Source organism: Fusarium falciforme, chromosome 10 (assembly GCF_026873545.1).
Source record: "Fusarium falciforme chromosome 10, complete sequence".
NCBI classification, from domain to species: Eukaryota; Fungi; Ascomycota; class Sordariomycetes; order Hypocreales; family Nectriaceae; genus Fusarium; species Fusarium falciforme.
In genome coordinates, this window is record NC_070553.1 from 2,241,828 (window position 1) to 2,267,280 (window position 25,453).

Genomic DNA, 25,453 nt, shown 5'->3' on the forward strand with positions numbered 1-25,453 from the left:
TATTCATTACATGGAGATCATGTGGACGAGGTTTTAATAGAATAGACTTTTTGGTCTTTTGAAACGGGAGCGGGAGCTTCTAGGCCTTGGGAGATGCAGGTTGTGAGGGGGCACAGCATTAACTTGCGATGCCTTTTTCCGTTGACAATCCAAGTGGCGTTCTTATCACCTCCGACTCTCTCTATTCCGCTTTAGCTGCCCGCCAAACAGACATGGTCAGAGAAAGAGCGTGACCAAGGGCAGGGTCAGGGGATCCGGCTCTCTGCCAAGACAAAGGCCAAAATGCGGGGGAAAAGAAGAGAAGCGAGATGGCTGGCTGGCTAAAGCTCTGTTTTGCGGGGGAGGAGAGCTTGGCCTTTGAAGCCATCTTCTAAAAAGACTATCCATTTTTTTTCTCCTCACCAACAAGCCATCTGCGGGAAGAGGTGATGGTTCTCCCGTCCATCCGATCGCTTGGGACCTCGGTTCACGGCTATGTGTCAGGCGGTTTGTTCGGTAAACTTGGGATGAACTGGTAATGATTGTCTTGGTCCGAGTGTGCAGGACTGGTACAGGCTGATGAGTGAGTTGAGGTCTTTTATTTATGAATCCTTTATTTATCACTGTGATATTATAATCATTATCAGAGGCAGTTCATGGTGATATCGATCTCACGGAGATGTCATCTGGAGCGTCATGTCTTGATGGCTTCATCAAGTTCCAGCATCTTGTGAGTCCACCAAGTCTGCACAAAACAATGCATAGTTCACTATGAGTAACTTGTGCAGATGAGCAATTTATGCTGTCGCCAAGACTATTCCCAGCTTAAGAGGGAATGGCTGCCTCAAAGCCTTGTTCACTCACGGACGCGTTCCATGGTGTTGAAGGACGCACAAGCACGCACCGCGCTTAGCTAGGGAGCAGGTAGGCCATTGTGTGAGCAGGAGGCAGCCGACTCATGAACCCAGCAATATAGAGGAAACAAGGATAAGGTTATCCCTATCCCAGGAGTTGAACACTCTAATCAAGACTGTAACGGTAGCCAAGAAACAAGCCCAAGGTGGTTGCTCTCGCTAAGATCCAAGGTATGGAGAAGCTTGAGCTCACGTGAGTCGGCTGGTGCTAGGTGAGGGCCCAGTGAGTTATTTCCTGCTCAAGTCCCCATCCCCACCGAGAATAGTGGAGGTGGAGAGAGCGGCAAGTGGACTGTGGCTTGTCGGTGGCTTAAACATCGTAAATTGATCAAGAGCATTCGCTTCTCAGTCTCAACAACAAAAAAAAGCATATACAGATCTTCTCCCTGAAACAGCTTCAGCCGCAATAATAATAGCAGAGGCATCCAAACTCAGCCTACATCACCAGCGAGGCAGACTTCCGTCATGGCAGATTCTCCCTGCACCGCCTCTCACTGCGCTCTACGCGCTGAGGCTGTGTCTCCTCGCCATCTGATTGGCCTCTCAGCCCTCACCAAGAACCCCTTCTATGGCTTCGTTGCCTGCGTGAGCTGACGGGCCCGTTGGTTCTCTCAATCCCCCCATTCTCCTCACGTAATACAACCTTTGCAGCCACTGCATGTCCGAAAATGGAGGTACTCGGCGCGGTCGCCAGTGGCATCGCCGTCGTGCAGGCTCTGGAAGCCGTCCGTAAGACAGTCGGCCTGATACGCGAGATTCCTGAGATACAAGGCGATTTCGATGGCCTTATAAAAGAGGTATATTCTTATTCCTTTGCTTGGCGGTGGGAACTAGCGTCTGACTCAACTGCTCTAGTTGGACTTGACCGAGGCCATGGCCAAGGTCGCTCAGCAGATCCCGTCCAACTCGCCAGAGCAGGACTTTTTGGCCAAGGCAACCGAGCAGGTCAACGAGGTGACGACTGAGCTGAACAAGGTCCTTGAGAGCTGCGCTCGCGGGACCGACGAGGCCGATAAGAAGCTGTGGAAGACGAAGAAGAGAAAGTGGCTTCTGGAGGAGCAGAGGATTCTTAAGCTCGAACGCAAGTTGCAGAACGCAAAGGGCACTCTGCATCTCGCAATGACCTCGCATGGGATATCCAGTGAAGCCGAGTCAGCCACTACCCACGAGTTTCGCCAAGACCACCCCTCGCTGATGCTAAAAGCAGATTCCGAGCTCGGTTCCAGATGTTTATGGACCTTTTCATGCTTGAGTCGAGAACTAAAGCATTGGGGATTCAGGCTGAACTGCCAGGACCTCAACCAGCTGAGGAGCTACCACCATCCTATGCCCTAACATCAGAGCCAGAGGAACTCGACGACGATCGTGTGGAGGACCTCGACAGTGATTCAGACTATCTCGGAGAAAAGTCCATCGGTCTAGTACCAACTCATGCACGAGGAATTGTACACCCTCCAGGATCCAAAAAAGACGAATATTCAACGCCATGGGCATACAACAGCTCAGTCCAGCTAAGATCCGCCATGCCAGCTCGACGAATGACTTATACGCACACATGCCAATGTCGATGCCACTTTAAGGAGAGCAGCTACCAGAGCGCACCTTGGACGCGGCCCTTGGTAGGCTCGTGGCTTTTCCGTAGCAACGACTCGAAGCAGTGCACGAACCCGAACTGCTGCAGGCAGAAACGCTCGCCGCGCCTCCAGTTCCAGTATCAGGTTCCCACATGGTTCTTTTCCGGGGCTCTTAGCTTTCAGGCAGCTTATAGCCAGTTCTCAGGGCTCAACTGGTCTCTTCGGCCGTTGACCTTGATCGAGTTTACTCACGATATCTGGGGTGATCTTAGGGCTGGTATTCATATCACCCAAAAGACTTTAACCAAGGCGCCTTTTTACCCGAATGACCATGATGTTTCCGGTGAAGGGCTCATGGAGGTTAGTGGTGAGCCTAAAACTGAGTGACCGTTGTGCTAATACCTCTCTCATAGTATGCAATCCGCCGTCGACTTTACAATGGCGTTGAGGCTCTCCTTTGTCAATGGGCAAGTGTCTTACCAGAGTCTGGACTTCCCAGGTAGGTGTTTATTATGCTCTCCTCGCCTAAAAGGCAACTCTAACCTAGTCTAGGAATGTTTTATACGAGGCAAATGCCGCTCTTCAGCATCAGTTCCTCACTGACCACGAGATCTACATCCTCAATAAGGTCAAGTCTTTCGTCAAAGATCAGCCCGAGACAACAACCACCCAGGTTCATACTGCCGTCCGCCAGGGATGGGGCCTGAAACATGCCCTCGAGGAAGAGCCTTGGGCCATCGACACCTTTGACAGCACCGGCTCCACCCCCCTTCACTTGGCAGCTCGGATGAACCGCACTAGAGATGCTGAAATGCTTGTCAACGCGGGCGCCGATGTTGACATCAAGGCTTACCACGGCCGGACGGCCCTCATGTTTGCTGCCAACTGTGGTGATGTTGACACAGTCAAGGTCATCCTCAAAGCCGGCTGCAACCCGAACATTACTGAAAACGACGGTGCTGCAGCCCTCCACTTTGCTGTACGTCGCCACTATCCCGAGATGGTGGCACAACTCCTGGCTGCTGGTGCCGATGCCATGGGGTGTGATGAGCGAAACAGCACACCGCTTCACCACCTGGCTCAGGGGTCAGCTTGTACTTTTGACGACCTCGCAAAGGTCATTGATATGCTTCTCTTGGCCAAGGCTGACCTCGAGTTTCCTGATGACCTGGGTTTTACTCCGCTGCTCGATGCCCTCATGTATGATCAAGTGTCAGGCCTGAGATGTCTGATCAATGCGGGTGCTTCCCTGTCCGTCACTGACTATGATTCTCGAAACATTTTACACTTTGCTGCAGAATTCTCATCCCTGCCGGCTTTGGAACTACTCAACGAACTAGACCTCCCAGATCTAAACCCCTACCGCTGCAACGAGGGTGGCTACACCCCTTGGGATTGCTTTGTCTGGATCAGCCATGCCCCATACTGGCTAGACATTGGGTCGAAGCGTCTCCCGAGTTATGAGGAGCAGAGCTCATTCATGAGGCTCTATGGCGGTATTCGAGATCGAAACCTACGTGACGACATCGAGACCCTTGAGAAAGTGTTGGGCTTTCTCAAGGCACGAGACGGCCCCATGGCACGTGTGCGTCTGGTGCCCCTGATCAAGAAGGAGGAGGAGTGGGAGCGCGAGAACTATGTTGCTTGGGCTAAGGCTGTTGATAAGAGGATACAGCACGAGGAGTGGCAGCTCGCTATGGATGATGTTGAGGATTATCTCAAGGATCTGAGGGAAGAGCTGGCCACCCCTGTGTGGGAGACACCGTCAAAGTATGGTTATCTGTATGACGATGAGGTAGTGTCGAGCGAGGAAGAAGAGGAAGACGAGGAGAAGGATGACGCTGTGGAGGTCGACTACTCAGACGATGAGAAGTCAACTGCCAGTGAGGAGCAAGCTTCTGATGCAGAGTCTGACGTTGAGGAGATTCCAAGGCTGATGGATGGGATATCCATCTCAGTGCGGTAACTCTTCAAGCAGACATGATACATGGAAACTGTCGCTTCTAGGCGAGTCATGAAAAGTACAGGATTGTTCATATCCAGACTACACTTAGATTATCTAGTATAGCGCACACGAGGGCTTTCACGGTAGGCGTTTGGATATTGATTCGATAATTTGGCCAGCCAGCTGCAATATGATAGGCACTATATAGCTCCAAATACTTGTTTTAACAAGTTAATACCATTATTATTAGCATTTCTGCTACTTTCTAAATGCTACAACCGATATCTCATGCTATAAACAGCCAATACAAAGGCTTCAAACAGAAACTCGTGACAGCATCTCCTCGTACAGTTCAACCAAGCAACAACTCTTCCACGGCCATTCATCAGAAACAAGGCATTCTTCTCCAGCCTCTCTGTACATGAAAGCCAAGCGCCTATCTTCTCTTGGGGTATAAAGCCATTCTTCCCGCGTCTAAAGAGAAAAAGGGACCAAATCTCCCACGGTCTATCTCTCTCTCTCTCTAGATGTCCTTGTCTTTAAAGCCCTCAATCATCTTGTACTCCCAAAAAGTCCCCAGCTCAAGACACTCCTTGACGCAGTCTTCTTCCTCCCACCACCACGTGTCGCCCGTGACATAACCTCCCCAGACCTCCATCCACAGCATCCGCCCGACGAGGCACCTAAGCTCCGCCTTGACCTCGTTGTCGTCCCGCACCCTGTCGATAAAGGGATCGCTGCTCTCCTCGGATGAACGACTCTTCTTGACGCTCTCGGGGACTGCGTAGAATCTTGTTGAAGTGATGGTGCTGCCGTAGCCACGGAGGGAGGCTTCGCCCATCCAGTCTCCGAATAGTTTGCTTGGGTTCGTGCAGCGAAAGTTACGCTCAAGATTGAGAAGGAGATGTTCTTCTAGCCATGTACGCATACGGTTTCCGAGAACCTTGGCGCAGGGGAGAGGATCGATAAGCGTCAGGTGTAGAGAACCTCCTTGGCGTAGACACTTGCTGATGTTCTTAAGCACGGCGGGTATGTCTGACGATGGGCATAGAGCGGGAAGAGAGAGCGAGTAGACGGTTTCGAAGAAGTTCGGCGCAACGGGGAAAGCTGATGGAGATACCGATGGGACCAGCACGGTGTTGACATTTGGGAATTTGGAGATTGAAAGCGGTGTTTCTGAGAGATGGTAGATTTTCTTGCTTGGATAAAGCGCTGCGAGATATGAGGCCATCGCTATACATGTTAGCATCTGGCCTTGCTACTTCTTGTGGTGTTTTCTTTACCTTGAGATTCGTAGAGCGCTAGGATCTTGACGCTTCTGGCATCACGACTAGGTGGAAGAGAGCGAACAGGGCTCTGTGGAATAGGATCGAGGTGAAGCAGAGTAGATAGCATCCATCGCTTCTTCTCCATGACGAGCTCCCCATGGAGACTCTCGTCAACGGTGCTCCAAACCTCTTTAATCCGCGAGAGGACGACTGAGGCGTTCGTAGCTGCCATACGCTTGACCTCTCTGTGCAGAGTCTCCAAGTCTGTGCCGATATCATGACTCGTCTTTATCAGAGCCTGTGTTGGCGTCTTCATGTCTTCACTGGGGCCCTTTTCGGAGAGGCAGGCCCATTCTTCGGGTGGACGCCAGTTGTCTACGCCGTTTGACTTGAACGTGGTCATCATGGGTACCCTTTTTCGAGCAGCGAATCTAACGCCGGGGACAACGTTGGATGGAGAATCAGGTCGAAGAAGCGGTGCTGGGAAGTTTCTATTTCCTATCAGTGGCAGTTCTCTAGAAGGGTTGGGTAGCTTACCTATCTTCCTCGGGCGGCGTCACAGGCTGATCAGTATCAGGCTCAGATGAGATACAGACCTCAGAAGACAAGTCATGATTGTCAGATCCAGAAGTTCGAGGGACAGACGATACTTCTGTTTGCTTTGTGACGTACGAAGCCGGCCCCAGAGGCTGAACGAGCTTCGAAGTCTCCGGCCTCGAAGTTTCCGGGCCCGAACACCTCTTTGCCCTCGTCGCCTGAAGATCAACATTGGACATTTCATTCGACAAACCCGAGTTGCGATGGCTAGCAGTGTTTGAATCCTTTGAGCGAATGCTGTTCTTGTCCTTCTTTGAACCTCGACCCAGGAGGAAGCCAAAGGGGTGGTCAGAAGAGGATCGACCGCTATGAACAGATTGAGAACGCCTGACGATGGACTTTTCTCTTTCTTTCTGCTTGAGCTTTTGTTCGCGCTTCTTTTCCTTTCTTGCGCGGTGCTCTCCGACGAGCTCGCGGTCGGGATCGGTCCATATGACGTCGAACATGGTTGCGATGAAGCTATCGCGAGGATGCCAGAAGAGATTTAAGGAGTGAAAATCTCGTGTGGTCTGGAAACAGGTTCAAAAATGAAATGGAACAAGTGGAAGAGTGTCGAGCTGTCTATTCTCGTAGGTGGTGCTTGGAGTGGTGAAGAAGGAAGAGATGTTTTTGCAAATGATGAAGCTGCGGAGATCACATCAGGCATCTACCGCAAGAGAAAGTATTTCTTAGCACCATTCGGCTCGTCTCGTTGACGGCCGTTGCCAGCTGCCAGCACTGGCAGACCCTTCTAGTGCACATCCGCACACAACGTGCAACGTCAGTGATGATCAATGGGCCGAGGCATGTCTCCCCCAGCATATTCCATACAAAGAGCCAAGCATGAAGGCCAAGAATGCGTTGGCATGATGGGATATAAAGAACGGAGGAATAGTCTCATCAGGTCAAGCGTAGTCACACAGATATATGACCATCACGACCTGACCCAATAGTAAAATACACCCTCTTCTAGAATAGCGGCTTCACCCCTCTTCGGATATGTACAGCTGGATTCGGATGCGCCATTGGACGTCTTCTCGCTTGATAAAGGCCGGGGAGGTGCAGGTCGTGTCACAGGTTCGTGCTACTTGAGGGTCGTGAACTATCTGGTTTTTAGGGATAGGTTAGTGTGTTGGTGGAAATTGATGATAAGGGACGAGTAATTAAAGGGTTGGATGTATGTTGCGATATCATCTACATGTTAACAGGCCTTGACATCTCCGGACATGGTCACTACAACTAGCCAGTGTGGATATATATGTTAATCTCCAACTGCTTTATTCTCTTCACGATGGTGATACACAGCCGGCCCGCAGAAACACCACCCTCCCCTTTGTAACTCCAATAAAGAAACCTCCCAGCAAAAAAAACAATCGACGTTACCTCTTCCCACGAGATGCCCCCCCTTTTGAAGGGCAAACTTCACGTCGTGCCTGTGCCTCGCAACTTGGACTCGAGAAAGCACTCGAGTCTCTTTTGCACACAACAACCGTTTGTTCGGTAACTACGCTTCCCCTAGTCTGAGGTCATTGACAGTTTCGCAGCTGGCTGCCAGGTGTCGGCCACTTGAGGTGCATATCACCTTGCACTTTTTCCCTCTTCCCCTCTTCTCTGATCTGCTTCCTCTTCTTCTTCTTCATTTCATTTCCTAGTCACACTCGTTCAGTGTCACCCTCATCCTCTCCACTGCGTTTATTGGCGTCACCAGCCAAGCCTCTCTACCTCCTTTTTCCCTTCAACCCTTCTTTTTTTCTCTCTCTCTTCACGATCAAGAATCCTTCAATCTCTTCACCTTCAGGTCATTTACCGCGACGAAGAACCTAACGATGGCCTCCTCTCCTCCCCCTCACGGCATGATGGACGCCAACCGCGATCAAGGCGCACCCTCGTCGTCTCGCTTCTGCGGTGCCCGCGATCTTCTCAACAAGGTCGACGGCTACATCAGTTCCTCTCTTCTGGGCTACTTCTTTCGTCTCTCTGGAAGCGGTCACGTAAGAATCCCCTCCTCTATTCTTGGTTCTGATCTAACCACCCTTCAGCCCGACGAGATCGCTGGGTCTACCTTTTTTCGAGAGATTCGCGCTGGTTTGACTACTTTTGCGACCATGGCATACATCATTGCCGTCAACGTATGTCGCCTTCAATTCTTGGGTCTCTAACTCAAGCTGATATTCAAAGGCTGCGCTTCTTTCTCAGACTGGCGGTACTTGCGTCTGCGACTTGACCGACAGACAGGCCTGTGACAAGATTGACGAATACGTCGCCTGCAAGGAAGGCAAGTCAATAGTAGAGTCTCGCAGAATGCAACTAACGAAGCATCAGATGTTCGACGAGACCTTGTCACCGCTACCGCCGCCGTCGCTGGAATGGCAAGCTTCATGTTTGGCCTCCTCACAAGCCTCCCCGTCGCCATCGCGTACGTCGCCTCCTCTTATCATCTCCTTCAGTCTCGTGTATACTAACCCCCTCACAGCCCCGGAATGGGTCTCAACGCCTACTTCACCTTCCAAGTTGTGGGCTACAATGCCAGCGGCCCCATCCCCTACCGTCTCGCCCTCACCGCCGTCTTTGTCGAAGGTCTCATCTTTGTCTTCCTCGCCCTCACAGGCATGCGACAGTGGCTCGTCAAGCTTATACCCGCCACTATCAAGACTGCTACCGGTGTCGGTATCGGCTTCTTCCTCACGGAGATTGGTCTCTCGTACTCGGCGGGTATTGGTGCCATCACTGGTGGCTGGACAGCTACGCCGTTGGTTCTGGGTGGTTGTCCTGTCGAGATGATTGATGAGGTGACGGGCATGTGTGCTGGGGGTCAAATGTCCAGCCCCAAGGTGAGTCGCTCCCTATATCCAAGCAATGTCAATACTGACAATACCAGCTCTGGGTCGCCGTCTTCTGCGGTGGCATCGTCACCGCGTTTCTCATGGCCTTCCGCATCAAGTATGCCCTCATCATGGGCATCGCCCTCGTCTCCATGCTCTCGTGGCCGTATGTTCACTCCACTATTATCTTCCTCACACTCTAACCTCCATCAGCCGCAACACCCCCATCACCTACTTCCCTCACTCCCCCGAGGGCGACTCCCGCTTTGACTTTTTCAAGCAAATCGTCGTGTTCCACCCCATGGAAAAGACATTCAACAAGCTCGACTGGGCCTTTGAAGCTCCGGCCTCGCAGTTCGCTCTCGCTCTGTTCACATTCCTCTACGTTGACATCATCGATGCCACTGCGACTCTCTACTCTATGGTCCGTTTCTGCGGCGTCGTGAGGGACAGTGACGGAGACTTTCCTCGTTCCACCATCGCCTACTGCACTGATGCTGCCTTTATCTCTATCAGTGCCTTGTTTGGGAGTTCCCCTGTCACGGCCTTCATTGAGAGTGGTGCCGGGATCGCAGAGGGCGGGAGAACAGGACTGACTGCCATGGTCACTGGGCTTTGCTTCATCGTCTCGGTGTTCCTAGCCCCCATCTTTGCGTCTGTTCCCCCATGGGCCACTGGCTGTACCCTCATCTTGGTAGGTTCCCTTCGTCTTGGGCTTGTGCCCAGAGCTAACTCTTCCCAGGTCGGCTGCATGATGATCCGCCAAATCACCCAGATCAACTGGCGATACATCGGCGACGTCCTCCCCTCGTTTGTTGTCATGACCTTTATCCCATTCAGCTACAGCGTCGCTTACGGTCTCATCGCGTAACCTCACCCCTATCCTCCCTCTCAGATCCCAGCTAACCATATTCTCAGCGGTGTCTTTGTCTATACCGTCCTCAACGGTCTCATTGCCATCGTCGTCTTCCTCTCCCGCGGCCAGCTCGAGCCCCGCGAGTACGATCTCAAGGAGTACTGGACCTGGAAGGGATCCGGCCGCGCCCCCTGGTTCGTCCGCGCCATCCGCCGTCGTGTCAGCGATGATGACAGCGACGACGACGATGACGGCCGTCAAAGCCGATCCGACGTTGCCATGGACTACATCGACCGTCCTGGTCACAGCAGCTCTGAGACCGCCGTCTCCTCTGGCAAGGGAGATACCGTCACCAAGGCTGGACGTCCCGCTTCTCCTCCTGGCCACTGGGTGAACTAGCGCCATACTCGAATGTCTTTCGCATCTACCTATGTAAGCAGTCGTTTCAGGGGAGACTACATCTCATTTTGGCTTTGTGAGAAGCAGGTTTTACTCTGCATAATGATGATATATACAAGCTGTTGAACAGCTCAGAAGAAGGGGTCGTCATGTCAGCGGAATAGAATCCACTCAGATAGAGACAGACGGCACACCAGAGACAGAGAGAGCTAGATGAGATGAGATGACTGACGGGCTTGATAGATGCCGTGTAGTAAGGTAACTGGTTTAGAAATGAGAAATCAAAATCATATACGCCTTGTTGAATGCTTTGCTCAAGTGTCATGATCCGTACAACTCCCTGTTTCTTCGCGTCTAAAAGGCACCGCGTCAGCCGTTAAAACATCCATCATGGACAAGTGGTATCAGAAAGCTCTAGCTTGCCCTTCACCGGCCGCGAGACATGGTATCTTAATCCTCATTGCCATCACTTAAACTCCCATATCAACATCGCCGTCACCATCACCTCCTCCTCCTCGGCCTCTCAAGGCTTGCTCAGCAGCTTTTCTTCTCTCCAAACTCTCCTTCACCCACTTCTCACAAGCCTCATCACCTCCCTCGGCGATCTTGCCTCGCACAACCCCCTTTAGAACCTCGCCTGCAAAGCCCACAAAGTTGTGTCTCCGCAACGCATTCTCAAATGCCCAGTCTCGTCGCTTGCGCTCTTCTCGTGCCAGGAGCTCCTCGTCGCCAAAGTCACGTGCGCGCTGTCGCAGGTCCCTGCACATGGCGAGGAGGTTGAAGCGAATCTCAGTAGCGTCGTAGCGGGCGATACGGCGCTGTAGCACTTCGACCACGCGGCTGGCAAAGTTGTCCGACGTACAGGCACCGTGCGAGATGGGAGCCGGTTGAAGGCCGTCCAGTTCGTACAGGGTCCCGTTGATGGGTGTATAGGCGATAAAGTGGAACGCATCCTCAGCCTCAGCCCCCGTCTTGTCCGTCTCATCGGCAAAGGGACTGCTACGGGCGAAGCTGTTGTGCACCTCGCGAATGAGGTCCGAGTTACTGAGGGCTTCACCACGGAACTCGGGTGGCAGCACCATAGTAAACTCTCTAAACTCGCCCAGCTTCTCGCCAATCTCGACGTCATCCGTCTTGTTGAGCAGCACACTCAGCAGCGCTTGCGTGGCGCACGCATTCTGGATCGTCTGGGCGGCGAAAAAGATGTTCTCCGAGGCCGAGTGATCAAAAGAGCCGTCGCGGGGTCCCTCAGGTGTCGCATAGGGCTGGTCGGTCGGGTACTTGAACAGGAAGATGACACCGTAGACGGGTTGGAGGGTAAGGAGCTCGGAGGGGTCGAGTGTTAGGAGTTCTTCGAACTGGACGTCTTTGACGCCGAGATTTTCGATGAGCGAGGTGAAGACGCCCTAGAAGCTTGCAGTCAGCTCTAGCACACGTCTAGGAGATGTATATATTCCGTACCGCATCGGACTCAACTGTACAGGTTCAGGTTAGCGCAAGGTCCAGCATACGAGGCAAGGAAAGTACTGACTGGTGTTCCATCCACCACTCATGATTGCGACAGGCCTAGCGGTGACCAGTAATTCCAAGCCAGCGCTGGCAGATTCCGATGAGAAATTCCTTTGTAGGAAACTATATGCCGAAAAGGAAGGGATAGTATAGGCTCAGTCGCTCAACTGGCCTGTTGCGGGACAAACTGACACGAGGTTGACGAGGTGAATGACGAAAGTTGAAGCTCGGAGCAAAGACGGAGCTCGCAGCCACGTTCTGATATCATCCGCCACTTTGTGTACTGATAAGATAAGCCACCCCTCGAGGCAGCAGCAACAGCTACGACGACGACAGCTCTCAACAAGGAACAGGGGTTGGTTGACATGACATTGACAATGACAAGCAAGCTAAACTACCATGTATTCGATCTTGAACAAACAGTCGAGTGTACCGCTGGTAACTGTCTAAATACGCCCTGAACATGGCCACGCAGAGAGCACTAATAAGTCAACTCAACTCAGCTCGACCATTAACCCAAACAAAGCAAAGCTCGCATCTGACTGCGTCGCTTCTGGCTAATCAATACAAGGGCCTGCGCCCAGCTTCCTTCTGAGGAAAGCGTCTTGCAAATGAAGAAGAATAAAAATAATACTGTACCCCTTGAAGAATATTGCCCCAAGATGAGAAACACCCCCAACTCCCTGACCCTTCCATCCTTGAGACGCTTGCCGTGGCAAAGCTGCCCATGCTAAACTTTTCCGCTCATGCCAACATCATCTCGCTTGAATCCATCCATCATCCATATTCGTTCCCCTTTTACCATTCCCTCCTCCCAAGACCAAAGCGGAACACGCCCGGTACCTAGACCGCGACAAGCTGTTCAATCACTGGTTCGTTCGCCTCATTATTTTCCGGAACTCCTCGTTCTTCACGTATTTCATCACCTCCCTGCCCCTCTGCCTGTTCGCCACCTTGTCCCGCTCCCGTATCGGCATTTTCTCCTTGAGCTGATGTCTCCTCCTGGTTTTCGCTGTTTTCATTCTCCTGTGCTGCTGCTGATTCCGCCGCTGCTGCCGCCGCCGCCGTTTCGGCCTCTCTACGTTCTCTCTCGGCTCGCGCTGCCGCCTCTAGGTTGGCAATGTGTCTCTCTGCAACGCCCGGGGCGATACTGGCAAGAAACAAGAGACCGGCTCGCTCCAGCCGTCTCACCTGCGAGATAATCCAACTCTCTGGACCCTGATGCTGCGCCACTAGTCTTCTAGCCATGTCCTCTGGGTTTGGCTCTTGTCGAGCCTGGCCATTCTGGTCACCGCCTCTCTGTGGAGCTCCTTGCGGGTCTGCGCGTGGGCGCCTTGGTTGCTCCATGGGAATCAGATTCTCCAGATGCCGTCCCAGAGGTCGCCAAATATGATCCGGAACACCATTCAAAACACCTGTGCTGATAACAAAGATGAGCACTGCAATGGTAATGATGGTGAACCATCTCGACCAACTTGCAGTGGGAGAAGTGAAAAACCAGACAAATAGGGTGAGCCGGAACAGAAGCCACATCTGCGGCCAAAGCTGCATTAGCAGAGGTGGAAGCGCTGCTGCAGGAGGGTTGCCACGATGCATCAAGGGGGCCACAGCTGCCATTTGGTCCTGTTGAACTTGTGCCTGGTTTTGGCCTTGGTCCTGGCGCGCTTGGTCCTGCTGAGGAGGAGGCACATATTGTTGTTGCTGCTGTTGTTGAACCTGCGGCTGGGGTTGAGGCGGTACTTGAGGCTGGATTTGAGACAGTGGCTGTGGTGCCGCATGAGGACGCAGATGATGGTGATGATGGTGGTGGTGATGCCTTGCTCGCATCTGATTTTGAACATCGTGAATAGCACTAAGTGTAGAAGGGGTTCGAAGTTGCGGGAAACTCGCTTGACCTCGAAGTCGCGGAGTATAGTAAGTCTCAGCTCCCGCGTTGTTGAAGAGCAATGCTCGTGGTCCTTCAGGCGATGACAGGATGTATACTTCGGAACCTGGTCTTGACTGTAAGTTTCCAGGAGCCCCAGTAGTGAGTCGAGCAGCCGACTGGTCCGGAGTTCCTCTTCCGCTACCAGCCATTGAACTGGGGGTAGGGTAAACTGGCGTGGTCACACCAGGTTGTGCCAAAGAGCGGTTGTAAAGAGAGGTGCTTGAAGCGCTGCGCTGCATTGCGCTCGTCATTGCCAGTGTTGCTTGATTGACATCGGCATTTCGAATGATATTCTGAACATCTGCCGGAGTCATAGCTCCACTTGCATTGCCTTGTCCCGAGGTGCGAACGACAGTCTCAACTTGGTAAGTGTGTCCGTTGGGTCCTACATGCTCGCGATAAATGGTGTGACCTGGAGCAGGGCTCGCTCGACCGCTATTGTCGCCTGCAGGAGCATTCCCAGCTGCGGTGTCCCCAACGCCGCGCATGCCCATCTGAGCTCTGGTCCGCTGATTCTGATTCAATGCCCTCGCCATAGCCTCTCGCTGGATATTGTTCAACCACTGAGTCATGTTCTGGTGATGATGTTGAAAGGCGGCGGCTTGCTCGGGAGTGTGGGACGGTGACGGTGACGGCATGCGCGGCTGAGGAAACGGGTTTGAGGTCGGGGGCATCGAATGTCTCCAAGTGAAACCTGGCGCAGTCTGGTATCCAAAGGCATGGCCGTGGGCATGTTGAACATGCTGGCGGGGGACGTTTGTTGGGGGAGCGGAAGCAGTTGGGCTGGGGCCGCGAGCTGGAGCTGGAGCTGGAGCGGGAGCGGGAGCGGGAGCGGGAGCGGGAGCGGTGACGGGAGGCACTGTCGGAGTAGATGATTGACTATCTCGGGTATCCCTAATGACAAGATGAATGGTCTGTTGTTCGGGGGTACGGAGCTGCAAAGACGAGGTGCCAGTTAGCAAAAGTGTAGATGGGGACAATTGAAGTCCGATATCGAAGCAACTTACCGCATCGGCACCGAATATGTCCAACAAGGTATCTGACTCGCGAACAATAGCACGTCCACGATGAATGAGTCGCTGATGTTCGTCCGGAGGTCGCAAAGGGAGAGTCTGACGAATCCTTTCCTTGAGTTGCTTAACGGTGGTGTTGGCAGCGATACCGGGGAACAGCAAAGGTCGATTCACGCCGACCGAAGGCGACACGACCTGCAGGTTGACGGTCTGGTCGTCTACTGAGGAGCCCGAGGAGGCATCATCCGGTCCCTCGTCGTTGGGACGAGCAGTGGGGGGCTTGAAAGCCATGATGGGCAAGCTGCGAGCATGCCACACCAGGCTATAGCTTCGGGGTTGGTAAGCACGGGGAGGAAGAGCTTCGGGGGCGAAGAGTTGAAGGATCAGGGATGACGGAGATGAAGCAAGGAGATGGATTTCGGTTATCGAGAGTCTGTTGCTTGCAGTCCCCGCCCTTGCTGTGGCTGCGGCTGCGGCTACGTATGAAGGTGTTCGCGTCAAGCTTGGTTGAGAAAAAGCACCGACTTGTTGACTGACGTCGGGTCGCAGAGGTATCGTCTTACTAACACGGGTCGGGTCGCATGTCCAACAAATGGATCTGGAGACGGATACAAAAGCAATGGGGTATATTGGACAAGGGCACGAAAAAGGAATGAGACGAAGCTGAAGCAAGTGCCAGAGACTCGATATATGCCCCTAGAGAGGCGATAAAATCGATGGGAGAAGAAAAGAGAGGTGAAAGATGTGATACTCCCCCCGTTCATCAACATGGACGGACGTCGGTGGTCAGGGTAGGTGGCCTTTTGGAGCCTTGTAATGGATGGAGCCAGCCTGCCAACCTGCGACAGGCACTCAAGGCCACAAACAGTTGCGGTGTCGGTACGTACCTTTTTTTTGGGTGTTCTTTCTGTCCTGTGCAGTCGCTTCTGAGCTCTGGCCACCTTCCCGCTGATGGGGCGGGCTTATGATTGGTCCAGGCTGGGATCGGCCCCTGCGGTCCTGCCCGTTTGTGCTCGTCCCTTCCTTCCGTCTCCCGCTTGTCCCAGAGTCCAAAGTCCAACGTTTGAGTGAGAGAGTGACAGAGCTCAACTCCTCCTCCCTCGGGATATCGGCGCCTCTTGCATCCGAAGCTGCAGCCCGCCCACCCACGAGACAAAGCTGAGGGTGCGGCTAACGGCTGAACAGGAACAGCCTCAACTCAGCGTCATCGTCCTCTTGACGTCAATCCTGAGTCCATCTAGAAGAGGGTCTTTTATTCCCCCTATCAACCGCATCGCGCATTGCGCAATCAAAGCGTGCAATTAAAGAACGGGATCCGTCCGTTCGTTCGCCGCCGCCATGGCACCAACCCTTGGGCCTGGCTCCTCCCAGGTCGGCAGTCACATGCTCCGCTGCTCGTTCTACGCGCGCTCTCGCTGCGCAAACTGCTTCTCACCGTCTGCCTCTCGACACATGTTTCTCAACTCGACGACAAGGTCGCGATGCCTGCCAAGGCCCTCACTATCCTCCATCCGCACCTTTGCCTCCAATTCGGGCAAGAGACCGAGATTTTCACAGCGCCTCGGCGAGGCCATGCGAAACACCAAAATCCAATGGTACCGGATCCCTGTCGGTCTGGGTATCGGATTTCTAGGCCTCGTCCAGTTCTATAAGGTCTCTTCCAGAGAGAAGGAGCGTCGAGAGATTGAAGATGGTCAGGAGAGCACCAAAGCCCCCAAGAGGCGGCCTAGAGTGCGTCCTGATGGTCCTTGGTACGCAATTCCCATCATCGCCCCTATCCCACTTCGATGCCCTCAATGCTAATTCGACTCCAGGCAAGTCCAGGTCATGTCGACTCTGCCTCTCAAGGCTATCTCCAGGCTTTGGGGCAGGTTCAATGAATTGACCCTTCCCTACTATCTTCGAGTTCCCGGCTTCAAGCTTTATTCGCTCGTCTTTGGTGTAAAGTCGGTCTCCCATATCGGCCCATATCTTGCAAAACTTATACTGACGTGTACAGCCTCGACGAAGTTGCCGAACCCGACCTTCACGTATATCCCAACCTCGCATCCTTCTTCTACCGTCGTCTCAAGCCCGGTGCTCGTCCTCTCGATCCTAACCCCCATACCCTGCTCTGCCCGTCCGACGGAAAGGTTCTTCAATTTGGCCAAATCGAAGGCGGTGACATTGAGCAGGTCAAGGGTATGACCTATAGTATCGACGCTCTACTTGGAAAGAACACACCTGCCCCCAGCATCTCGAGCCTGTCGTCTTCGTCGTCTTCGTCGTCTTCGGACGACGAACGAACACTCACCGAAATTTCGGACAGCGAAGAACTTGTGAAGCAGGATGAGGAGTTTGCCCAGGTCAATGGAATCGCGTACACACTGCCTGACCTTCTCTCTGGTGCCGGAAAGCAGGGTCCCTCAGACAAGGACCAGGCTATGCCCGCATCTCCTGGTGTTGAGTCCGAGGTTCGGGCTGAACTTGCCCTGGGTGAGCGGCCCTGGTATGATGTCCTCTCTCACGACAAGGCAACTTCTCTCTACTACGCAGTCATCTACTTGGCTCCCGGCGACTACCACCGATTCCACTCTCCCACCAACTGGGTTGTTGACCGACGTCGTCACTTTGCCGGAGAGCTGTACAGTGTGTCCCCTTATCTACAGCGAACCCTCCCTGGTCTCTTCACTCTCAACGAACGTGTGGTGCTTCTGGGTCGGTGGCGCTGGGGTTTCTTCAGCTACGTCCCAGTTGGTGCAACCAATGTGGGTTCCATTGTCATCAACTTTGACAAGGAACTTCGGACAAACAGCCTGTTGACGGACACGGCAGCCGACCGGGCAGCTGAGGAGGCGGCCAAGCGTGGTGAGCCCTATCTGGGCTTTGCTGAGGCAACTTACGAGGCAGCCAGTCCCGTTCTCCGAGGCCACGCACTTCGACGTGGTGAGGAGATGGGTGGTTTCCAATTAGGAAGCACGATTGTACTAGTATTTGAGGCACCAGCAGAAAAGACGGATGAGCACAAGGAGCGAAGAGGCTGGGCATGGGCTGTAGAGAAGGGACAGACGGTCAAGATGGGCCAAGCACTAGGACGAGTGATTGAGTGAGACATTGTATAAACAAAAGTAAAAGGCGGCACATGATGTCAGCATTGGATATCTAGAAATTTATAATTGTATTACAATTTGGTGCCAAGTCAATTGCTTATGTTGAATCAGTGCTTATGGCCAATAGGACTTGCGAGAACTAGTTGGTAGCTGTCTAGTAAACAGCTAGTTGGCAAGCTCAATAGTAAGACAGATATATCACATTCATAAACAGGTATATTTCTTAGTAGTTTATTCGTAAAGTCTAGACTATGCAATGCCGGCTCATTTCAAGCTTCTAGTAGTCTACCGCTAAATGCAATTCCAAAAACGCTTTCTCCCATGATTAATCATAGCTTCATGGCTCTCTGGTCCGGGCGTGTTCAGGCACCAAAGACCTTGACACGCTCCTCAACAGGAGCATACTCCTTCTCACCAGCCTCGCCGGCCTTGGCGCCGAAGACGAGCTGGGCGTTGAGCTGCCAGGTGGCGGGCAGCTTCCAGGTCTCGGCGACCTTCTCGTCGATCAGGGGGTTGTAGTGCTGGAGGTTGGCGCCCAGACCCTCGGCCTCGAGGGCGGTCCAGAGGAGGTACTGCTGGATGGCGTTGGTCTGCTGGGCCCAGGGGGGGAAGCGGTCGGCGTAGATGGCGAACTTGGCCTGGAAGCTCTCCTGGACGGTGAGGTCGGTGAAGAAGAGGACGGTTCCGGCAGCGCCCTTGAAGCCGGCGATGCGGTTGGCGGTGGTCTCCCAGGCCTCAGGGGGGACGATGGCCTTGAGGGAGTCAGAGGTGATGTCCCAGAGCTTGTCGTGCTCGGCGCCGAAGAGGACGACGAGGCGGTTGGTCTGGGAGTTGAAGGCGGAAGGGGTCTGGAGGGTGGTCTCCTTGACAATCTCCTGGATGCGCTGGGCAGTCACGGGGAGGTCCTTGGAGAGGGCGTAGTAGGTGCGGCGGTTCTTGGCCAGCTGGAGGACAAGGTCGGCGGAGAGCTTGGCAGCCATTGTGAAGGTTGGTTTGTGGTTTTGGAGTTGAAGGTGTAAGTAGTAGAAGCTGTAGAAGTTGAATGAGTCTGTCGAGAAAAAAGAGAAGCAATTCAAGAGGAAACACGTCGAATATATACCAATCTCTCCACCGACTCGTTCACCAACAAACCCCTCCTCCAGCCCCGCCAAATGTCACAACACATCAAGACCCTGACGGAATGTCGCAAAGCAAGAGACCCCCCACCTTGACTTTTTGCAAAGGCCTGACTAATGCAGGTCTCGGGAGAATTGCGAGCGTCGCGCGCGGTTACTCGGCCCTGGTTTGTCATGCTAGCGCGCGCATTGCCCGGAGTGTAGACAGGCTCCGTGGCCTACCGCCGCCGTAAAATTTGTGTCGACCGGCGATGAAGTGGGGCTCCCGGCCGCTTGTGTCAGGATTGATCAGCGAAAGAAATGCGGATGTAAGGTTCCGAATCAGGTTAGAGTTCCGAACGTTACCCTAGAGAACAGAGCGAAATCTCGGAATTGCGGAAATAGATGGAAAGGACTGTTACCATTCGACGGGTTATCCGTCTCGGATTAGTTGATCTGTGACAATTGATGTCTACGGCTTCAATAGCTGATACAGCGGTGTGTTGCTCTGTGGAATCTTTGCTGTATCTTGCATTATGCCTCCAACATCATTGCATCTGTAGTATCCCACCATATCCCGCTCAAATGCCGACAGCACAAATCCAACCTCGCAACTCTGTACCCCAATGGCACGACCTATTTCATCTTTTGCCCCAACATGATACGATCCCAATGCACTACCCTATAATTCCCCTCAAAGATAAACCGGCTTCGCTACCTACAGCGCGCACGTGCTCTGCACTACAAGTGGTGCCATGTCGATTACATGCCGCTGATTCAGAGCGGGTCGGCCCCACGGGAAGATACGTACCCATTTTTTCCTAACCCCTCCAGTTTCTGATTTATCGTGAAACCGCGCGGGAGCTCGCAATGATTGATAACAACGAGACGCTGATTATGTATGCGCCTCGCTCACGTAAATCAACGTGACCTTTTACAAGGCTGACCCGGCATGTGAGAGCTAGACCCGGAAATGGGAACGTCATGTCTTGTTTCGTTTCAGCTCTCCTGCGCGTCATTACCCCCGATCTGATGTGCCAAGTGTGATAATGCGGAGTGATTCCAAAGGGTCAGCGATGGAGTACGTACTTTGGAAGAGATGCGGAGGTGTGATTCCAAAGTGATATCCATATTAATGGATCTACAGCCTATTGCATATTGTTTAAATATGCGATGCCAATCACGTACGAGGAAATGATAATATCGAGTTGCTCGTACGGCTTAGTGGAATCTCTACCATCACCACCAAACTCGGCCAATCACACAACACGTTACAGAAGAGCCAATATTGTGAACAGATATATATCATTCAACTCAACTTCCCAGCCTGGACAGAGCAAGTCCTTAATGGTCATGGTCCGTCTCAAATCGCCGCTGGGGTATTTTCCATACAAGAAACCCGTCCACTTGCGAGGTGCCAATGGGCTTTTTCCATCGCTCAGACATAAAAAAACAAATCCATATAAAATGCTTCAACCTCTCAACGCCTTGTTCCATGTTCCCAATGCTCCTCTCACCTCAAACAAATGCAAATGCTTATCCCTCTTGCTTGCGCCGCGACCACCTAGAATGCGTCGGCTCATGTCCCTCCCCTCGTACAATGCTCATCCCCTCGCGTAGAAAAGCAGGTTTTGTCCACCCGTCAATGTAACTTTTCGAGTTTCTTTTGATCGTTTCGTCGTCGTCATTTCCATCCCAATGGGCAGACATCTACCATGTCTCGGCAATGTATCTGCCCTCCTCCTTCTTGAGTTGCCAGAACTTGTGAGCCTCATCGCGCTCCAGGTTGCCCTTCTCCATGGCGACGTCGCAGAGGGCCTCCTCAACACCCTCGCCCATGCCCTTGCTGCTACCGCAAACAAAGATGCGTCCGTCGATGGAGTTGTTGATGATGTACCACACGAGGTCGGCCTGGTTTCGCACCTCCTCCTGTACGTACTTGCCAGTGCCCACTCGGCTCTGCACAACGCGCTTGACCTCCTCCTCGTGGACACCCCACTCACCGTTGTAGATCTCGTCCACGAGGGAGTCACGGATGCCCTGAAGGACCCAGACCTTGTTGGCGCAGTTGGCCTGCTTCAGGCGACGCTGGACAAATCCTCGGAAGGGAGCAATGCCAACACCAGCACCGATCAGCAGCATGGGGCCGTCAGAGTTGAACTGCTTAGCCAGGGGGTTCGCCATCAAGCCCTTGAACATGGGGATGAAGACCTGGGGAGCCTTCTCACCCGCGGCCTGAGCTCGCATAAACTTGTGAGCCTGACGCTCAAAGAAGCCGGAACCGACCCCAGCACGGCAGCCACGTCGCCAATCCATGGAGTCGTGGACAGTGACGGCAATCTCAATCAGGCGACGCTGAGAGTGGTCACGAAGAGCGTACGACTCTGTGGGGTCATTGGACAGAGAGTAGAATCGGGGCATGAGCTGAGGCTGGACCGAGAGGAGTTCGTCCAGAGGAGGGTGAGAGCTAGGGAAAGCGTTGAGGATCTGGGAGAGGGTGACGTGAGGACCACCGCGGAAGTCAGAGAAGATGCTAGCTCCCTCGTTCGAGCAGAGGTACATGAGGATCTTCTTCTCATTGGCAGCCGAGGCGTGCTCAGCAATGATACGGAGAAGCTCCTTGGTCGGGGCATATGACTGAATGTCTGTGGTCCAAGTGAGGAGCTCACGCCGGGTGGTGATGAGCTCACGGGCCTTCTCGTCACCCCAGACGGTAGGCCAACGACCCTTGGTGGTCTTCATGAGAACGGGCTTGTCTCGCTGGAAGCGAGGAATCATGAGAGTGTCAAGGATCTCATCAACCGAGATCTCATCGTTGGGCGCCATGACACCAATGGCACCACCGACTCTGAAGTCGAAAATCTCTTCAGGAGGGTAGTCGGTGACGTCAAGGTCGAAGTGGTAGGTGCGCTTCTCAGCACCAGGCCCGGTCAACTCGCGAGTGTTGTGGATTTTGGCGGGGTAGACATGGTGAGGAGGATGAGGCTGAACGAACTGAGGAGGCTGAATGGTGGTGTCGACGGCCTCATAGCCAGGTCCGGGGGTGAGGAACTTGGTGTTGGGGGAGGAGGGCTCAGTGTCAGATCCAAGGGAGATGGCCGAGTCGGTGGGAGAAGAGACTGGACGAGGAATTGAGGTGAAAGAGACGGTCTTCTCAGGCATCTCAATGATGCCAGTCAGATGAGCGGGAATGTTTCCAAGTCGAAGTCCAAGAGACTTGTAGGCATCGTTGTCGGGAAGGGGAACGTCCTCATACTCGACGTTGGCCCTGTCACCCATGCAGCAGGCGCCGCCACAGCAGCGTCCCACAAACTCGGCCCTCGACTCTCCAGTGATTCGCTGGATGTCACGGGCGTTCTGGGCAATCAGGCGTGTAGATGCGCGACGGCGGCGCTCGAGGGGGATGACGGGCTCATCTTCTTGGTCATCAGATTCGTCCGAGTAGGTCAGGGAGGGAGCAATTGAGGGAGTGCCCTCGGTGATGGCCAGCTCGGCGGGGTTTGGTGCGGCGGGGTTGACGATGCCGTCAATGTGGATGGGAGAGGCGGCGGCAATCATGATGGGCCAGAGACGTGTGTTGGTCACACGGAGAAGGTGGTTGTTGAGCGAATTGAGGGTCGGGTGAAGGTATTGGTATGCCCGTCGAATTGGGAGAATCGTGGCGGTAGTTTTTCTTGGTAGAGGTGGGAATCGACGTCAGAACCTGATGGGCATATCGCAGGGACCTAATTCAGCAAGGATGATGGTATGCCCTGGATAGGATGGATGAAACTTCAAAAACGAGTCAACAAGAGAGAAGGACAGGAGATGCGATTGATAAGATCCTGTAGGCACGATAACAAGGTTTTGAAGGCTTGTGTGGGAAGGAGGAAGTGAAGGAAGGTTGGAGGGGGCAAAGACTCAAATAATACCTTAGCCCGGCCGATGGCGGGAGGTTATAAAAAATGGAAGGAACGCGCCCCCCGATGCGGGTTGGGGATATTCGGCGGGGCTTCCTGGAGGGAGTGGTGTGTGCGTCGGCCAAAGGGGGGTGTGGGTCTATACGGGCGAGGATTTGCTGGAAGGGAAAAACGAAGGTATCTGCGGTAGCACTCCTGTGCCAGGATTTTTTTCCTTTTTCCTCGTCTATTCACTAATTAATTCTGGCATTAACACACGGGTAGGTGTGGAAAATATGCCAGGCAAGGCCCAGGGTCTACTCGTCCGGGTTCATGTCTTGAGCTTCAATGCCTTGATTGTTTTTCCTGAACCTCGGCTGGCCGAACTCTGCAGTCGGAATCCCGAAGAATGCCCACTGGCTGCTTTGTAGCTACGGCTAAGCTGTGAATAAGAACCTAAGCAGCACATGCAAGGATAGGGCTGCTGCTGCTGCTGTTGCTTCTTTTCTGCCAGGGAGAATGAGAAACCCGAATTCGAGGAGCAGACGACGACACCCCCTCCCCTTGTCGACCGGCTTCAAACACGCATTCATGCGGTGTCATGTTCGCTTTGCTGCTTTTGCTTCCATGACTGACTGAGGAGCTCCTCCTCCATGACCTGGCCTGGCCCCGGGGAGAAGGCCATTCGTCGCTCTTCTCCGCTCAGCTAAGCCGGGCCCCAGGTCCAGCCCCAAGCCCACCTCGAAACATTGGACCGAAGGGAGGTGGATGTGGACCCACGCACACACACGATTCGCGCAAATGCCCAACGGCTGGGATCGAGGATGGAAGCTGATGAGTGAAGGATGGGTAATTGATTGGGGATGCTGATGATGATTGAGAAAGGGGCGCGCGCGGTTGCTTGGGAATGTTTGGCCCTTCCCTTGGCTTGGACACGCCTCCTGGGGTCCGTGTCCGAGACAGGAGCCTTGTTGGGTTGTCATTATCGCAATTTCGTTATCAATCAATGACTTAATCAATCGAATCAAATCAATCGTGGCACTTAATCAATCTATGCACGTGGACAAGGGAAGCCGCCTCTCGGTTTCTCCTTCCATTCTCCGGATAACCTCTGAGCTTCCCCCCCTCTCACAAGCAAACATTGTTGTCTTAGAGTTGTGCGCCAATGCATTGCTTGCTATCTGCTTCCACATCGAGCAAATATTCTCTTTTCCTCCTTCAATGACGGCGGATGATCTAATGACTTGCCGATCCAGTGACCGGACGCCTGCCACCGGGCGTTGGAGGGCCCTGATGCTCCCGTCATGTGATTGGCCACCCTGTTTATCAATCAACCACTCACCGACCGCCGCTTTGTCGTGGCACGTCCAGTCAAGGCAGGACAAATCATTACCTGTTGCTGCTGGTAAACTCTTCGGTACATACCCTCGGCAGTACCCACAAAACGTCACCAGGTCTCGGCGCAAATCAAGAGGCAGCACCAAAAATGGGGAAGGGAAGGGGAAGCCCTCGCGAGGAGTTTTGCCAACACAGACACAGGAATTGCTCCTCCATTCGGCTTCTCTTTCCTAGCTCTTGTGCATCTTCTGGTCAGCAGGACAACTCCCGTCTCTCTTGTTCCTCGCAACGTGACCTACCACCGTCAGCAGAAGAAAGGAATGTCCGCCGCCACTAACCGCCACCGTCAATGTCCAACATTTTTACCAAGTAAACAACACCTTTTTTTTTCATCAGTAAAAGAAATGCGCAAATCGTACCTACCGGCCCGCCCGAGGGTGATGAGCGATCCTACACTGCACCAGTCTTCGTTCACGTGCTTTACCGTAACCGGACTACCGGTATGGACGGTGCCCTGTCTACACAGTAAGGCGCCCGGCTATCGGCCACGGTCTTCTAGCCCAGCAGCCCGCCAGAGCTCAAGCGTTTCGTGGTTGTCAGCACTGTAACACGATGCTAGATAGACGCACACCTCCCGCAGTATCAGCGAATTTCCATCCATTGTGTAAAGGCACACGTGGGTCGCACAGGCTAATCGAGTCTCGTTCCGGTGCGCCTTCGGAGACCAATCCTTGCTGTCAATTAATCAATCAATTGGCAAGCAACGACTCCTTATTTCACGGTTTCATCCTGTTCTGTTGGGCAGCGGTGAGTCTCTCCATGAGGCTCTGCCAGAAGGAAAAAAGGGACACCATGTCACCCATCATCACCATCATGGTCTCTCCAAGGGGAAAACCCGCAGGGGTTCGGTCGGGTCCATCAACCGACCACTAACCGTCTCCGTTTCCGAGTCAAGGCGTGCTCAGGTCAGGCCACTGGCGGCAGTCTCACGTCCCGGCTAGCCTCACGGTTTTCGAAGGCGCCGTCTATTCCCGCGATTGTGGCCTTTTCTTTGCTCCCAACAACCGGAAGTTGATCCTTTTACCCCTGACGCTCACCGAGTCCCCAATGGCGAGGCAGGGAAAAGTCAAAGTCAGCTCACTGTCTCGTCACCGGCACGGGGACGTAATTCAACGGGTAGGTTATCCATGTATGAATCCATGGATGTATAAGGCACAGCCGCGACCTACCTACAGGACAGGCAGGTCTCCATCCGGGGTCCAGGAAAAGAAA

General features: G+C 53.4%; 8 protein-coding genes across 8 annotated transcripts; 3 read left to right on the plus strand and 5 right to left on the minus strand.

Annotated features, from left to right (window-relative positions):
• Window positions 1-1,513: 1,513 nt before the first annotated feature.
• On the plus strand, window positions 1,514-4,433 carry NCS54_01259300 (Hypothetical protein; the record flags this gene model as incomplete). Its single annotated transcript, XM_053157821.1, has 5 exons — window positions 1,514-1,690; window positions 1,749-2,044; window positions 2,101-2,827; window positions 2,881-2,966; window positions 3,020-4,433. Exons 1-5 carry the CDS (start codon window positions 1,562-1,564, stop codon window positions 4,431-4,433), a joined length of 2,652 nt encoding a protein of 883 aa, XP_053013796.1. The 5' UTR covers window positions 1,514-1,561.
• Window positions 4,434-4,935: 502 nt separating this feature from the next.
• On the minus strand, window positions 4,936-6,723 carry NCS54_01259400 (Hypothetical protein; the record flags this gene model as incomplete). The annotated part of the gene is made up of 3 exons (XM_053157822.1): window positions 4,936-5,645; window positions 5,696-6,171; window positions 6,218-6,723. The coding sequence occupies 3 exons, from the start codon at window positions 6,721-6,723 to the stop codon at window positions 4,936-4,938; spliced, it is 1,692 nt and encodes a 563-aa protein (XP_053013797.1).
• A 1,359-nt stretch (window positions 6,724-8,082) lies between these two features.
• Window positions 8,083-10,333, plus strand: NCS54_01259500 (Hypothetical protein; the record flags this gene model as incomplete). The annotated part of the gene is made up of 9 exons (XM_053157823.1): window positions 8,083-8,247; window positions 8,296-8,385; window positions 8,435-8,531; window positions 8,579-8,672; window positions 8,730-9,087; window positions 9,135-9,244; window positions 9,292-9,772; window positions 9,821-9,945; window positions 9,997-10,333. 9 exons carry the CDS (start codon window positions 8,083-8,085, stop codon window positions 10,331-10,333), a joined length of 1,857 nt encoding a protein of 618 aa, XP_053013798.1.
• Window positions 10,334-10,803: 470 nt separating this feature from the next.
• Window positions 10,804-11,886, minus strand: NCS54_01259600 (Ubiquitin carboxyl-terminal hydrolase; the record flags this gene model as incomplete). Its single annotated transcript, XM_053157824.1, has 3 exons — window positions 10,804-11,739; window positions 11,795-11,808; window positions 11,865-11,886. 3 exons carry the CDS (start codon window positions 11,884-11,886, stop codon window positions 10,804-10,806), a joined length of 972 nt encoding a protein of 323 aa, XP_053013799.1.
• A 799-nt stretch (window positions 11,887-12,685) lies between these two features.
• On the minus strand, window positions 12,686-15,073 carry NCS54_01259700 (Hypothetical protein; the record flags this gene model as incomplete). The annotated part of the gene is made up of 2 exons (XM_053157825.1): window positions 12,686-14,704; window positions 14,777-15,073. 2 exons carry the CDS (start codon window positions 15,071-15,073, stop codon window positions 12,686-12,688), a joined length of 2,316 nt encoding a protein of 771 aa, XP_053013800.1.
• A 1,047-nt stretch (window positions 15,074-16,120) lies between these two features.
• NCS54_01259800 (Phosphatidylserine decarboxylase proenzyme 1, mitochondrial) lies at window positions 16,121-17,871 on the plus strand (the record flags this gene model as incomplete). Its single annotated transcript, XM_053157826.1, has 3 exons — window positions 16,121-16,533; window positions 16,597-16,728; window positions 16,782-17,871. The coding sequence occupies 3 exons, from the start codon at window positions 16,121-16,123 to the stop codon at window positions 17,869-17,871; spliced, it is 1,635 nt and encodes a 544-aa protein (XP_053013801.1).
• Window positions 17,872-18,233: 362 nt separating this feature from the next.
• On the minus strand, window positions 18,234-19,001 carry NCS54_01259900 (Nitroreductase domain-containing protein; the record flags this gene model as incomplete). The annotated part of the gene is made up of 1 exon (XM_053157827.1): window positions 18,234-19,001. The coding sequence occupies exon 1, from the start codon at window positions 18,849-18,851 to the stop codon at window positions 18,234-18,236; it is 618 nt and encodes a 205-aa protein (XP_053013802.1). The 5' UTR covers window positions 18,852-19,001.
• Window positions 19,002-20,675: 1,674 nt separating this feature from the next.
• NCS54_01260000 (FAD-binding FR-type domain-containing protein) lies at window positions 20,676-22,523 on the minus strand (the record flags this gene model as incomplete). The annotated part of the gene is made up of 1 exon (XM_053157828.1): window positions 20,676-22,523. The coding sequence occupies one exon, from the start codon at window positions 22,521-22,523 to the stop codon at window positions 20,676-20,678; it is 1,848 nt and encodes a 615-aa protein (XP_053013803.1).
• Window positions 22,524-25,453: the final 2,930 nt, after the last annotated feature.